This window comes from Dunckerocampus dactyliophorus, chromosome 6 (assembly GCF_027744805.1).
Source record: "Dunckerocampus dactyliophorus isolate RoL2022-P2 chromosome 6, RoL_Ddac_1.1, whole genome shotgun sequence".
In the NCBI taxonomy this organism is placed as follows: Eukaryota; Metazoa; Chordata; class Actinopteri; order Syngnathiformes; family Syngnathidae; genus Dunckerocampus; species Dunckerocampus dactyliophorus.
Window position 1 is genome coordinate 28,756,657 of NC_072824.1, and position 15,930 is coordinate 28,772,586.

A 15,930-nucleotide genomic window follows, 5' to 3' on the forward strand; every position below is an offset into this window, starting at 1 on the left:
GGTGACCTCAAGCTGAAACCAACTTGGGTTCTGCAGCAGGACAATGATCCAAAACACACCAGCAAGTCCACCTCTAAATGGCTGAAGACTTTGGAGTGGCCTAGTCAAAGTCCTGACCTGAATCCTATTAAGATGCTGTGGCATGACCTTAAAAAGGTGCTCATGCTGGAAAACCCTCCAATGTGGCTGAATGACAACAATTCTGCAAAATTTCTCCCCAGCGCTGTAAGAGACTCATTGCAAGTGCCCAACCTGTTATTAGGTTTAGGGGGAAATCACTTGTTCACACCAGGCCTTGAAGCTTTGGATTTTTTTTCCTTTCAGTAATAAAAAGTTTCATTTAAAAACTGCAATTTCTGTTCAGTTGTGTTGTCATTGACTAATATTTCAAATATTCACACCGCCGTACACACAGTATATGCAGGATATGTTTACCTTTTTTATGTAAAACAAGGTGAACAACTTGACAATCTGGATGGCAGGCAGCAGTGGAGAGAAATAAATCCCAATCCTACAGTTAAGAGAGGCAGAGAGCAGAACAGTGTATGATAAGTAGGGGTGTCGGAGAATAGTCGACTATTCGATAATCCGATTCGAAGGACTGTGATTCGGCTATCAAACTCGCAGTCGAATCATATGAAAATGTCATGCGACCAAGGTTGTACCATTTTGAGTACATGGGGGGTGCATACATTTGGATCGGATTTGGTTTAACGTATTATACTCGACAAGAGCTTTTGGATATTACATTTTTATCACCAATCCTCGACTCAACCCTGAGCTCTCCAGAGTACCGTAGTCTACACACACCGTAGAGAATGTAAACAAAGGCGAGGAAAGCGCGAAGGAATACGTGTTCAGCTCAGGTGATATGAAATTTCATTCAAATTTGATGGTGCGAAATATGTTATTTTTGCCCCGGAATTACTGTGTAAATGCATTTTGTAGTGCGGCGTGGAAACAAATATTCCGTCCTGCTGTACACAAATTATGACACTTGATTTTCTGCCCTGGACTTTTTCAGTATCAAAAAAATGTAAATGACTACTCTGTTGACTTTAAAGCAAATGTCACAGCCTAAGTTGTTATATCATTTATAGTACGATTGTACTTGCCGAGGTTCGTGGGTCGATTACAGCTTTTGTCGTGACTCAATGTTAAAGCAATGGGGACCAAAGGCACTATTTCCTGCTATGAAATGTGCTCTAACTTCTTTAATACTCGGGGTAGAGAAGTGAATGAGGTCCATCCATCCATCCATCTTCCGCTTATCCGAGGTCGGGTCGCGGGGACAGCAGCCTAAACAGGAAAGCCCAGACTTCCCTCTCCCCAGCGACTTCATTCCAGCTCCTCCCGGTGGATCCCAGGCTGTTCCCAGGCCAGTTGGGAGACATAGTCTCTCCAACGTGTCATGGGTCTTCCCAGAGGCCTCCTACCGGTACCGGTGGGACGTGACCTGAACACCTCCCCAGGGAGGTGTCCGGGAGGCATCTTGACCAGTTGCCCAAGCCACCTCATCTGGCTCCTCTCAATGCGGAGAAGAAGTAGTTCTACTCTGAGTTTTTCCCGGATCACAGTGCTTCCCGCCTTATCTCTAAGGAGAGAGCCCTACGGAGAAAACTCATTTCGGCCACTTGTGCCAGCGATCTTGTCCTTTCGGTCACAACCCAAAGCTCACGACCATAGGTGAGGGTAGGAACACAGATTGACCAGTAGATTGAGAGCTTTGCCTTTGGGCTCAGCTGTCTCTTCACCACAACGGACGGATGCAGAGTCCGCATGACTGCAGACGCCGCACCAATCCGCCTGTCAAAGTGAATGAGGTATCAAAGTTCACGTCAAGTTTTATTGACTAGAATTAATCACAGACTTGATTTGACATATTTTAAAATGTTGTAACATTCCTATATTGAGTTAGCTGAGCGCCACACACTTCGGGCAGGTAGAACAGTGGCTGAAACCAGCAAGACCAAAAGGGGAGGACTGTGCATCAACGTGAACTGCTGTCTGTGTCACTAAATAAATAAAGGTACTGTTGTTGCACACCTCCCATGTTTATGTAATATTCGAGTGTTTGTCGACTATGGACGAAATCTAACGAATCAGATTTGGCTGTGAAAATCCTTCGTCGAAAACAGCCCTGATGATAGAAACACTAAACATTTTCACATCCATGATCATTTCGGTTGCTGATTGGATGATTGCGTTTACCAGAGCAGCGTCTGTGCGTAGATCAGCTCCAGGACATTCCTGGCGACGTCAAACTCGGGGACCCCAAGACGCGGTAAGAATTTAGTTCCAATCAAACTGCAAGAGATCAGAGATAAAGAAAAGTCATATCTGGCGGGAATGACACACTTTTAAAGCCACGTAACTCACTTGCTAAGAAACTCTCCAAAGAGGGACCCCAACATCAGAAAGAAGAAGTCAAAGATGACCAAGCGGTACAACGCCTGTCCAACCATGGATTCCCAACACTGTGGAGAACAAATTCAAAATGTATAAGACGTAACTGATCACAGGAATGCTCAGAAGGTTGTTTTTTTTAAATCAACATACCAAAAACTTCTGAGCCACCTCATTCATCCAGTAGTAACATAAGACACCCAGAATAAACATCTTGAGGAACACATTCCTGTAAATAAGAAAACATCCATTTAAATAGAATTGCTATCGTTACGTGTGTATGTTAAATAACTCACAAGTAAATAACATGTATTCATCCTCTATTGTAACATTCAATTCATGTACTTGATGTTGACGAGGCCCAGATAGCCCCTCATCAGACCTGAGCACCAGAACGTAGATCTGCCTGCGTTGACTTGAGTAACGCTCAAACTTATTGAAGAGGGAATAGAAGAGCGGGACCACGAGGTTCATCAAGGACACCACGAAGGGGACGAGGAGAGTCTCTGCCTCCTGAAGGAGCGACCAGTTTGAAACATCCGCTGTCCTCTGCAAATGAAAGGATGCAAGGGCCACTTTGATATTTTATAAAGCAACATATGGAGATATGCCATCCGTCTTTTTCTATGCCGCTTGTCCTTGTCCTTGTCCTTGTTAGATATGCTAACAAGTTATACACTACTGGTCAAAAGTTTTAAAACAGCCCAGTTTGTCCAGTTATTTGTTGAAAGTCAAGTGGTTCAAGTCCGATGAATAGCTTGAAATGCTACAAAGGTAAGTGGTGCAGGACGAGAGGGTTAAAAAAAAGGCAAGGTTACCCAAAACCTGAGAAATGATGTATATTTCAGAATGATACTGTTTCCACAAAATGGGTCAACAATTTAAAGCTGTGGTGGAGGTTGTTCAAGCCTTGGCAGTTGGTGCAACTCATTCCTAGAGGAGTACTTCCTACCCTGCATAAAAACAGTGTTGGGAACGCACTGTGGTACTATACCCTCGTGAGCATCACTTGAACAGCATTGTACTACAGCTCTCTCTTCCCCACGCAGACGCTCAGCCGATCCGCCTGTCGACCTCACGCTCCAACCTGCCCTCACTCGTGAACAGGACCCCGAGATACTTGAACTCATTCCCAACCCGTAGGGTGCAATCCACCCATTTCCAACTCAGAACGATGGCCTCGGATTTGGAGGCACTGAGTCTCATCTGAGAAGCTTCACCCTCGGCTGCAAACCTCCCGAGTCAACGCTGATGGTCACAGCCCGATGAGGCCTTCAGGACCTGTTCATTTGTTCCACGTAATTCTTCATGACCCATGAAATACTTTTTTAACTTTTCTTTCATGAATTCAGCAACAGCAAACAACAAATATGGCACTCCACAAATTTAAGCTTTTGTTCTCCGTCCAACTTCGGCAGCCGTCTGCGCTCTACTGAGTGCCATGTAGTGAAATTCATGCTATCATCAGACTGGAGTACCTGCTGTTCGTATTGGCAGAGAAAATAGATGCTGGCGCCACAGCCCACAGCCAGACCGGTGGAGAGGAGCCACGAGCCCAGATGAATCCCAATGTGCTTGAGCTTTTCAATGACGGTTAGCTTGTCCCTTTGGGCCTTCTCTGACATGGACTCCTGGAAGATGTAACAGGTTAAACATGAGCCTGAAAGACCATCAAACATGAAATCTGAACAATAAAATCAGATTGTAGTATCACAGCATAGATCCTGAGAGGCATGTATTAATGTTTAGCAAAAATACTGAGCTGGAAAGAAGTCGCAATGAGAATGATGAATACTGAAATGCAAGGATTCATTGGATTCGAATTCAGTCAAAGAACACAAGGTATGACTCAGCCAAATATGTTATTGGTTCCAAAATACTGGGTATCAGACTAGAGATAAGATGCCTTTATTTGTCCCACAAGGGGAAATTCCAGGTTTACAGCAAGAAAGGACAAAAGCATAAAAAGTGCAAAATCAAGAAGTTATATACACTATTTACAGCTGTGGGCATGTTGATCAAGCCACAGGTTATTGCAGTTTATTGCACGGTTATTATACAGGATTTTTGGAGCAGTTCATATTATGGAGTCTCATCCTGTCGTTAATGGAGCTCCTTAGTGCAGTGAGTGTGTGTTGGAGTTGGACTCTTTGTCCCCAGTCTTTGACTGGGGGCCACCGGAGGCAGAGTGTGGGTGAGGCTGGGCCACATCAAGTATTGGGAGTAGGGCTGGGAATCGCAGGGTATACGATGCGATTTGCGATACATGGCTCATGATAAAGATAATATCTCCATACGGTGATAGGGTGACACAAAAAGATAATTTCATAGTTTGTATTTTGCTGCATTCAGCTTGGATAGGCTCCAGCTTACCCATGACCGTAACGAGGACAAGCATAATGATGTTAGTTCATGTCTAGAGGACGCTAACAATGTTGAAAACCGTATTAGAATGACGTAAACAGGTTGCTCTAAATACAAAAATTCCATTTCTAAATAAGGAATCCTACTTTGTGGAAATTCACCTATCACGGTCGAGTCTGGAACCAAATTAACCACGATAAACGAGGGACTGCTGTAAAGGCGGGATTGTGTCCAGATAAATGGTCCATCATCCCTCCAGAGGAAACACTACGTTTTTATATTTCGACAAAGTGTGCGGGACAGCATTCACCTTGAGTTGTACACTGAGGTTGTTCTTGCGCTGCCTCACTGCTCTCTGGTTGATGATGCTGAAATCCCAGCTGCACAAAAGCTGCCATGCGCTGTTTGACACTTGATCCGCAAGCACGTAGTTCGCCTTGAATGAGTTGGCCATGCTGCAGAGAACAGAAACAGCGTTACTTGTTGTAAGCAGTCACGCGATTACAATATTTGAGGCATGCGACCCGGACTGACCTAACGATAAGTGCAATGCCACACAACACCATGTAAACGGCAATAGTGAAAAAGTAGGCCAGCTGCATATTGTACTCCACGGGGTCCACGAGGGTTTCATTGCTGTAGCCTCCGTAGTACATGACAGTGTAGGTGAAGTAACCCTTAAGGAGATGAAACAAATTTCAATATGAATGTAATGTCATTCATTTCTTTGAATGTCTGATGTTGCTAAATATACAGCAGTGGTCCCCAACCTTTTTTGACCCGCGGACCGGCTTGTGTTCCCACAAATCTCCCGCGGACCAGAGGGGGGTGGTGTGTGGGGTGGGGGGTTCGTACATTATAGCGATCTAATTTATGTTATTTATTATCTATTGTGTAATACTAAGACATGAATGACATCAAATTAAAAGCACAAAATGAATGCCGACCCACCATCCACCAGTTCAAGTTCCAGCCAAGTTTTTCCAGAAAGATTATTACATCGCTAGCATGAATTAATTTGAGACAAATGTGCACATTAGCACTCAATAAGTCATCAAAACTTACCTTTATGTATTCCCACATAGTATCAGCATTTGAGACCAAATATGAGGTGAAAGAAAAATGGTAAAAATACAGTAGTAGTCTATCTGTGCGGCATGAGATAAAGTTAGCACACGCACAATGGACATGCGTCAAGTGAGACGGATGTAACAGAGAATCCGGACACTTTTCAAAATAAAACAAAAAATTAAATAATAGAAATTATTTTTTTTCTGTGCGGCCCGGTACCGGGCCGCGGCCCGGGGGTTGGGGACCACTGATATACAGTACTGTGCTAAAGTCTTAGGCCACCACCCAGTGGCGGTTCCAGCTATGGGCCAAGTTCCCAGGGCGGGGTTCTATTTGGGGGGCGCTGCGAATCCCATTTATTTGTGTTCAGCCCTCATCAAGTCAGGATGTGTGGTAGATGGGCGACCTCTACAGGCAGGATATGTCTCAAATGTCCACCACGTGACCAAACCAATCCCATATGGATGATTTTGTTGTTTTAATGAACTTTTTCTGGCATCCATTTTTCCATGATGAAATAGTTAGCACGATCACACTAAACATGCAAAACCTTTCCACCAAACTTGGCAGGCACAGGGGCCAGTGACGAACTAGTGACGGTAAATCTATATGAGGATCTGGATAAAGGGCCTAACGCATTCATTCATTATTCCAGTTTGGGTCACTATGGCAGTAACGCTCTACTTATATGTACCAAACAAGTGGTTCCCAAACTTTTCACAGACCGTGTGTAGCGGATGCCAGCCTGTGAGGCTGTGCGAGTGTACGTTGGTAAACCTCACTCCCTCTGCCTCAAGAGCTGCGCTGAACACGCGGCCGACAGTCCGGGCTTTTAGTCGCGTGGTCAGCGCCCTCACCTCCCATTACGAAGGTCCTGTGTCAAGCCCCGGTGCGGGCGGTGCGAAACAGGGCGGGTTACACTTGTACTTTGCAACCATTAAATCTACATTAAACACTTTTAATGCGCAACATAATCAGCACACTCACTTTTTGGTTCATATGACACACACGCACACAGGACAATGAACAACTTCATGTCTGTCTCCTTTCTTCTGCACCGTACAACCTGTGTTGTGCAGGCACTGTTCACATGAGGCGTTCAAGCGAACTGCGTGAATCTCGGGTGTTGGATGCTAATGTAGTCACGCTGTTTTATTCACAATTTGCATAACCCCTTCTTTGGGAACCTCGGTGGCCAAGGCTTTTGCACAGCGCTGTACAAACTACATGGTGTCATTTTATCAAGATGCTCAGACGGAATACGAGCCTACACTCACAGCTCCTGTTAGTATCTCTAGTCCTCTGAAGCTCACACTTGGGGATAGGTTGGGGGAGTCATCATACACGAGCAGCGGAATGGTGATGAATCCGAAGTTGACCAGGAAGGAGAATATGTTGAACATGAGCAACCACTTGAGAAACAGGAAGTAGGAAAGTACACTGGTGCCAAACTTTCCGCCTATCTCTTTCATGATGCCTTGCCACAGTTCCAAGGTCTGTTTAGCTGACCGGATACCGTAGCCGACCCTGCGAAGAGACTGCAAGAGAACAGTTTATGACGCAGAAGGCAATACCTAACATGCAATGGCACAAAACCAATTTGACTCATCTATTGGCTGTCTGATAAATATTGTGATCCGTGAGAGACTCACCACTGAGGCACTCTCGGAGCAGTCGGCGAAACATGTGAACCGCCGAGATTGCCCGGAAGACTTAATTGCAAGCACTTGACTCCTGTGAACGATATTCAGTACAATATTTGGTGTGACACAGCCAACAGTGGTCAAATTGCATGAAAAAGGAAATTTGTTCACGATGGACTGCACAGTCTGGGGGCAATTAGAAGATACTGTCATCTGAGAAAACATTGGACTTCCTGGTAATTATAATTCTGTATGGACCTTGAACCAATGACTCACTAAAAACGTCATTTGGTACGCAGACTGTGATGTGGCAAACGAGTTTGGCACCCTTGCGCTACAGGCTTGTGAGTGACGTCACTGATGCCGCTGATCCTCATTAGGGTCACGGGTAAGCTGGAGCCTATCCCAGCTGACTTTGGGTGAGAGGCAGGGTACACCCCGGACTGGTGGCAGGAATGTGGGAGGAAACCGCCCAGTGTAATGATTGACAAAGTGTTAGAAGGTCACAGACATTAACTTGAATGGTTAGAACAAATATTAGTGGACATTAATTAGCACGTATTGTTGTGGGCGCTGCTCACAAAGTTCACCCTTTGTAGCGCTCAGAAAGCACAATATCGCTCCTCCAGCAAATAGAGCCGGTCTGTGGCTAATATATGTCCTGACAGAGTGACATAATGCCACCCCCCCAAAGGAGGTAGCAACCATGAGCACTCTTAAGCTTGGTCTATGCTTGACGCATCCGCGAGGTCCGCACGGCTACGCGTGGCCAAATTACATCCCTTTTGCAACCACGCCCCTCCACGCGGCGTCCACGCGGCCCAATTTTTCCGCAACGTGCACCTAGGAAATTTTCTAACCACGCGGAAAAACATGGCGGACAAAGCAAGAGCCCCAAAAATACAAATGTTTTTATGATTCGGCTCATGAAAATCACCGCGATCAACAGATTGTCATCAATTTTTGGAGAGAAATTGCTGCCACTCTTGGAAGAGACAAGGAGGCAGCAAAAAAAAAAAAAAAGTTGGACAAATTTAAGAGACCGATATGTGAAGGCAAGAAAGGGCGCTGAGGGGAAAAGTGGTGACCCAGGAGGAGGCAAGAATGCCCCACCAATTCTGAAAGAGATGGGTTGGCTATCGTCCTTTATCAAACACAGAGAAACGTTTAAGCTCATGCTCGTAAACAACGCTTTCTACTTCTGCTATGGTGCAGTGTTGTACGAATGTCATGGACGCTCTACACTGCCCCCTATCATCTGGGAAAATATGGGCTAACAGCGGGAACATAAATGCTGCAAAAGTTGTCTCTGGCTGATTCCGCACGTCTCATTTCCGCGCGGCACGTACGTACATGCGTCAAGCACAACCCAACCTTTACCTGATGTGTTTTTTTTCTTTAAAGCTCATCGGAAGGTCCCGTATGGCATTGACTCGGTCTCCTGGTGACAAGGCGACAAGTTCTTTGACCAGGCTCTGCTCCTCTGTGACACATATAATAGAGGAAGAGTTGGAAAGGGTTGAAAATAGTTTAGTCAGTAAAAGTACAAAAGTTTACTTTGCTGTTTCATTGGATCCCCACGCATTCGTAGTTCAGAATTCGCAATTTTTTACAGAAACATTTTTTTTTGTGGGATAACGCACCCTTTTGTGCTTTTGATCCCCATAATTAGGATGTATTTTTGTTAAAAAACAAAATAAAAATGGCTGAATGAGCTAAAACTTCAATACAAGGCATTCAGAAGACACATTTAAAGACGTTGTGATGCTATGTAGTATTCTCCACTGGTCACTAGGTGTCAGTAATGTTACTGTAATAGTCCAATGAGGGTTGTAGTCCAATACGTGGACAATATCCTGGAAAAAATAAAGAAGGGGCACACACAGGAGCTAACACAGTAGATAACACAGGAAACATCCGATTTACTCACGAAGAAGAAACTAACAACGCAATTAACTCTCTGGACATGAACATAACACACAAGGAGGACGGCAGCGTCAAAATAAAACTACAAAGGAAACCAAAACACACTGATGGGTATCTTTTATGGACATCGGAACATCCCATTACCCACAAACTCTCCGTAGTAAGAACACAACTCAAATCCGCCATTTCGGACCATTGCCCAAGACAAAACCACATCATGGATTGGAATGGAGCAAACATCATTGGGACAGAGGACCACACACACCACCGCTGGATCAAACAGGCAAAATGGGCGGGGTAACACTTTACAATAAGGTATACAAAATTACAGTAGTAATGAGGAACGAACCTACCTAACCCTAACCACTACTCATTAGTTCCTCAGTTCATCCATCCATTTTCTATACCGCTTCTCCTCATTAGGGTCGCAGCGGCATGCTGGAGCCTATCCCAGCTGACTTCAGGTACACCCTGCACAATGGTAGAACATGCAAACTCCACACAGAAATGCCCAAGGGAGAATCGAACCCAGGTCGTCCCGATCTCCGTGCTGTTACTGTGTTGGCCAACGTGCTAACCACTAGACCAATGTGCAGCCCTAGTTCCTTAGTAACTAGTCTAAATTCATGTGCTTAGTCATTAGTTCCTCATTAGTTCTTCAGTAACTAGTTTAAATTCATGTGCCTTAGTCATTAGTTCCTCATTAGTTCTTCATTAATTCTTCAGCAACTAGTCTAAACTGATGTGCCCTAGTCATTAGTTATTCATTAGTTCTTCATTAGTTCTTCAATAACTAGTCTAAATTGATGTGCCTTAGTCATTAGTTCCGCATTAGTTCTTCATTAGTTCTTCAGTAACTAGTCTAAATGTAAGTGCCTTAGTCATTAGTTCCGCATTAGTTCTTCAGTAACTAGTCTACATTTATATGTCTTAATCATTAGTTCGTCATTTGCTCTTCATTAGTTCTTCAGTAACTAGTCTAAATTGATGTGCCTCCGTCATTAGTTCCTCATTAGTTCTTCGGTAACTAGTCACATTTATGTGCCTTAGTCATTAGTTCCTCATTAGTTCTTCAGTAACATTTATGTGTTTAGTCTACATTTATGTGTTTTAGTCATTAGTTCCTTATTTGTTCTTCATTAGTTCTTCAGTAACTAGTCTAAATTGATGTGCCTTAGTCATTAGTTCCTCATTAGTTCTTCAGTAACTGGTCTAAATGTATGAGCCTTCGTCATTAGTTCCTCATTAGTTTCTCAGTAACTACTGTATTTTTGTGTACCTTATTGTAAAAGGTGACCAAATACGGAAACGTGCCCATAGGACCATAAACCGGGACGAGGGGGCCTCTGCACTCTCTCACACCTGGGATGTGGTCCTGAAGACGTCGGACAGCGGATGGCGCTGTCGTCCTGCCTTCACTGACAGGAAGACAGCGATAGCTTCCGTATAAAGTCAGCTGACAAGACACGTCACAGGACATCACATGACCACTATGAGGAAGACTGCAAGTGAGCGGTTGAAACAGGTACCAAAAAAAATAGGAATCTAATAAAAAAAATGTATTTATAAGGTCGTAAACAGGTCTTCTATGATCTAACTACGAACGCATTTCATTTAGAAAAAAGGATTTCCTACTTCGGGGAAATTCCGGTCTGATTACTGTTCTTGAAAAAAGGTACAAGTTAAAACACTACAAATACACAAACTATTCAACCACTTTAAAGTGAGTACATTCATTATGTTCCACATCAAAGAAGCGGATGAGGTAAGCACTGTGTTGTCTGTCATGAGAAACCACCATACTATATACTGTATTAAAGATGTGACACATAGACAACTGGTCAAAAGTTTTAGAACACGCCAATTGAAAAACCTTTGAAGTGTTAAGATGGTCTGTCTCTCTTCCATTGTTCATTCCCTTTTTTCTTGCCATTTTTGTAGCAACAAATGACTTTCTCCAGTACAATGCTATGGGGTGTTCTAAAATGTTTCCACACACTCACTCTTACCTTTTTCCATCTCGTTCATGATGGCTTCTTCTGCAAATGCTATATGACCAGGATCCGCACTAGGAAATATGTTCATCCTCAGTCCAACTCCCCTCAATCTCATTGTCATGGTGCCTGAAAGACAATTGCACAAAAGCAGATTATGGAAACTGATTAGCTTATAATAAAAAAAAAATCCATGTATGCCTGTTGCTCTTATTGTATTTGTTAGTTTATGTACAGGACCACATTTTCTAATTTCTAATTAGGGTCTTGAGTTGAAAATGCTTGGGCGATTTAGACGATAGCTAGCCTCTATCTGTGAGGTGTACAGTAGCGCCCCGCTTTTCATGGGGTTATCTGGGACCAACGGGCAAATGGCAAAAAGTGAGTACTTGTGGTGTTGCGGCGGCGACCCCAGGATGCAGAAAGCAGGAACCAGGTAAAATTGTATTTTTTAATAATAGCTACAATTGCAAAGAATGGCGTGTCAAGCTTTCACAAACAATGCAACGACACAACTAAGACGCACAACTAAATAGAAGGAAAACACAAATTAGCAATATGTGTGAGTGGTAAAGGAAAAAGCAAAGTAGGCAGACACAGACCAGGTAAAACAGGAAGAGCTACCAAAATAAGAGCATAAAACCCGAACTAAGGCGGGTGGTGGGAGGACCGGTGGTGGGTCGCAGATGGCCTCCCTCCGGGGTTCGGCCGGGAAGGCATGTGGCCCGGAACCCCTGTGGGGTTGGCCGGGACGGTGAGCCCCGCGGAACCAGCCGGACCCTTCCGGGGGATGGCCGGGAGGGAGAACTCGCCAAAGCTGGCATGGACCCTCCACAGGATGATATTCAGTTTATTAATTTTGAATCCTACTTGGTGGAAATTCACTTATCGTGGGCAGGTATGGAATCAATTAACCGTGATCATTTATTGTACTAGATTGTAAATTATTGTAATCTATAAATTTAAATTCATTAAAATAGGGGGTTTCACTTGTATAGCCAAGCTTTCCTCAGTATTAAAATGGTCACTACATAAGCAGCAAAACACTTATCACATAAATATTAATGCTAGGTATAGTAAATCAAAAAATATGTACTGAAATTACTGACTGATAGTTGTTAGTATTGATAGAAAGAATACTACTGTAGCCCTCCAATAAACTTACCTCTACATTTATCTTGAGTCATATCGTTACCATCCATTAATAATTAACTAGCTGTTAATTAAAAATCAAGGTGAAGAAGTTATACATTTATTTGGCTTTTTGACATTAAATCCTACTGTGGAAGCAGTTAAAGAGCGAGCAATAGTAATAAAAAACGGTTTAACCATTACCTGATGATGCAGAAGGAAGTTGGACGGGTGGCAATCGATTGTACTGAGAGTCATGGCTGATTTGGAATGGACTGCGGTCTGAATAGAAAGAGTGAGGTAGTACAGTATACTGTCTTGTACACGTTACGGATTTTTGGCCCTAGCTCTTGCCCACTCACTGAAGACATGCTGGAACACACGACTCTCTGGGTGTCTTGACTGTGGTCCCATGGGAATACTTTCTCTCCCCATCCATCGCTCTTCCTGCCAGCCCCCACAGGGTTCTCTCTCGACAGAATCATTACCGCCACTCTGAACAATCGTGGATTCATGTGTGTCTGTCCTGTCGTTCCACCAGGCATGGTCATCTCGACCATAGGGGTTAGTATGCTGTGGTTTTCTGGAAGACCTAAATACCACACAGAACAAATAATGTGAACTGCAAAACATTTGCTTTGGGGAAAATAATTATTTGAGCTTTTTTGATCACTTGCTGATTTTGTCGTTTTACCCCTTTACAAATATACTGTATGTACAGACCATAACTTCTTATGATAAATGCAAGCTCTCACCTCATGGGGTAAGGATGATTCGAACAAAGATAAGGGATCAGCCCAGAAGGGGCTTGTTAATGATCTCTAGGAAGCTGGGACCCTAGTCACCAAGAAAACCATTGCTTACACAGCTGGAAGCTGGAACAGCTGGAAGATTCAGAAAAGGTTTGGCGAACGCGATGTGGTCAAAAGTGAGCTCTTTGGCATCAACTTGACTCGCTGTGTTTTGAGGCAGAGTAATGATAAATATGACATCAAAAACACCAATCCCACTAAAAACATGGAGGAGGAAACATGCTGTGGCTTCGTTTCTCTGCTAAAGGAACAGGAAGTATCCATCACACTAACGGTCTGAACGAGGCCATGTCATTTGAAATCTTGGATGAGACCCTCCCGGCCAACAGCACAGAAGATGGGTCCTGGATGGGTCTTGCATTGTGATACTGTCCCAAAACATATGACTAGGGCTACGTTCACACTCACAGGGTATGATACCCAAATTGGATTTTTTGCTAAAATACGATTTTTTCTGTGGTCGTTCATATTACCAAAAAATGCGACTTGTCAATGTGGTGTGCACGTGTGGCGTGCACGTGCAAAAGCTTTACGTCACACCCGTTTCCGGGTGTCTACAGAAGTAAAGATTGCTGCAGTGTGTGCGTGCTCCTCAATATTTTCTTAACCAAATGACCCTGCGTAGCAGATTAAGAAGGAAGAGGGCAAAAATTTGGGCTATGGCAGTTTGTGGAGAACTTGCCCCGAGATACTTGAACTCCTCAACCTGGGGCAGGACCTCATTCCCTACCCGGAGGGTGGATTTCTCCCTTCAGGTTCCAACCGAGAACCATGGCGTTGGAGGTGTTGAGCCTCATCCCAGAAGCTTCACAGTCAGCTGCAAACCGCCCAAGTAAGCGCTGAAGGTCACAGCCCAATGAGGCCATCAGGACCACAACATCTGCAAATAGCAGCATCTGATGTGCATGCGATGCTATTTGCATCGCACACACATCATTTATATCCATATACAAATGAGGCCTGAGTCACAGTTGAAAAAAAAATGAATTGTGCTGTTCACACTGACATGTAAAAAATCATACACAGGCCACATATGAGCAAAAGTGACCTGCAGTGTGAACATCGCCGTAGGACAACAAACAAGCGACTCAAGAATTGCCCTAGCAAGGCTACGGATTTTAATTCCATAGAAAATCAGTGGAGACAGCTGAAACTTTGAGTGGCCAAGCAACAGCATCACAACCTTCAGGACTGGGAGAGTATTTGAAAAGAGGAGTGGACCAAAATCCCTCCTGAACACAACCCTGGTGACCAACCACAAGAAACGTCTGACCATCGTGCTTGCCATCAAGGGTTTCTCCATCAAGTACCAAGTAATATATTACTTGAGGGTCCCATTCTATACTCTATCTCACTATACAAAGTAATTTATTATCTTTATTTCATGTTATTTTCTGTATTTTTTGTTGATATTCTGTTTCCATGAAAATGATGTACTGTTCACGTATTTGTAAGGTGGCAAACTTCAACAGTCAGCAGATAACCAAATAAATATTTATTGAATTGCATATGTGTATTTGACAGATTATGAAATATGATTCAGAGGACTCTATGGCTGTTAGTTCAGAGATGACAATGGAAACATAATTATTTATTATCTGTGATCAAATGCCTTAGATTAGATGGCCTAATAATCTACATACAGTATATTGTTTTCATTTTCCATTGTCCCGAGGGGTTAGCGTTCCCAAAAGAAAAGTGTCTTATTGTTACTCTTTCAGCCCGGACACACAGTAACCTTAAGTGCAAACATTAGGTCACAAATAAATGGCAATGCAAAGTAAATGAGCAAATATTGCAACGCCTAATGAAGTCATTCACATTTTTACGACCAAACACACCTTCTATCCACTTCCAGAGTCTCGCTGTCATGGTAGGCAGGGTTGAGAAATCCTCCGTCGCTGCTGTGACTTGACATGAGCGTCCTACAACTGATGCTGATACTTTTCAATATCCTGCTTCAGCGCTGTTGAAAACAACCAAGTGAAGAAAACGTTGGGTGCAAGGTTTTAATGAGAAAACAATTCTCACGAGGCTGAGCCCACCGCAGGCTCAAGTGCGTGCGTCAAGTCGCACTTTAAGAGACGAGCATGTGTCATTTAATCTACCTGTGCCTTCCCTATCTGTTTAATAATTCACAAAAGGGGTTTGGCTTCCAGTATGTGTAGTAATTCCGCGGTTGCCCAACAGGGTGTATGCAACCCCCAAAACAACTGATTAATACTTAATATCACACAAGTAGACTAGTATTTTTAAGATAATTATAATACCTGCTTACCTGGTAATTTGGTGGTAAAAATGCAAAAAGAATACACTACAGGTAAAGCTTGACTTAAAAAAAAAAAATCAACAAAAACAAAACACTCACAAGGAATCCATGCTGCTCAAACTAAGAGACAAAAGAAACCCGTGAGTCTAAGAACAAACATCAGGAAAAACAGACCAGCAACCAGGAAGTGTGTGCTGAAGTCACGAATTATAAATTGGCTTTATTGTATTGCATGTTTGTACAGTTGTGTTGTTAAAAGAAAACAAGCAGGCGTACCTTCTCTTGTGTCACGTGACTGTACTACACTGAACTGT

General features: G+C 43.5%; 1 protein-coding gene across 3 annotated transcripts in view; it reads right to left on the minus strand.

Annotated features, from left to right (window-relative positions):
• tmc5 (transmembrane channel like 5) overlaps positions 1-15,769 on the minus strand; it is a 21,296-nt gene extending 5,527 nt beyond the window's left edge. Inside the window, exons 1-16 of one of the 3 annotated variants that reach the window (XM_054779570.1) lie at positions 15,716-15,769; positions 15,189-15,313; positions 12,898-13,127; positions 12,740-12,817; positions 11,420-11,533; positions 8,865-8,967; positions 7,494-7,575; positions 7,119-7,379; positions 5,305-5,447; positions 5,081-5,225; positions 3,885-4,037; positions 2,789-2,955; positions 2,560-2,635; positions 2,380-2,477; positions 2,212-2,307; positions 436-511 (exon numbers count right to left, since the gene is read on the minus strand). In XM_054779570.1, coding sequence (XP_054635545.1) covers positions 436-511; positions 2,212-2,307; positions 2,380-2,477; positions 2,560-2,635; positions 2,789-2,955; positions 3,885-4,037; positions 5,081-5,225; positions 5,305-5,447; positions 7,119-7,379; positions 7,494-7,575; positions 8,865-8,967; positions 11,420-11,533; positions 12,740-12,817; positions 12,898-13,127; positions 15,189-15,265 — 1,899 coding nt within the window. In that variant the 5' untranslated portion in view covers positions 15,266-15,313; positions 15,716-15,769. Of the gene's footprint in view, positions 1-435; positions 512-2,211; positions 2,308-2,379; positions 2,478-2,559; positions 2,636-2,788; positions 2,956-3,884; positions 4,038-5,080; positions 5,226-5,304; positions 5,448-7,118; positions 7,380-7,493; positions 7,576-8,864; positions 8,968-11,419; positions 11,534-12,739; positions 12,818-12,897; positions 13,128-15,188; positions 15,458-15,625 lie in introns of those variants that run through there. The other 2 variants (XM_054779569.1, XM_054779568.1) reach the window with 2 other exon arrangements.
• Between the last annotated feature and the right edge of the window lie 161 nt (positions 15,770-15,930).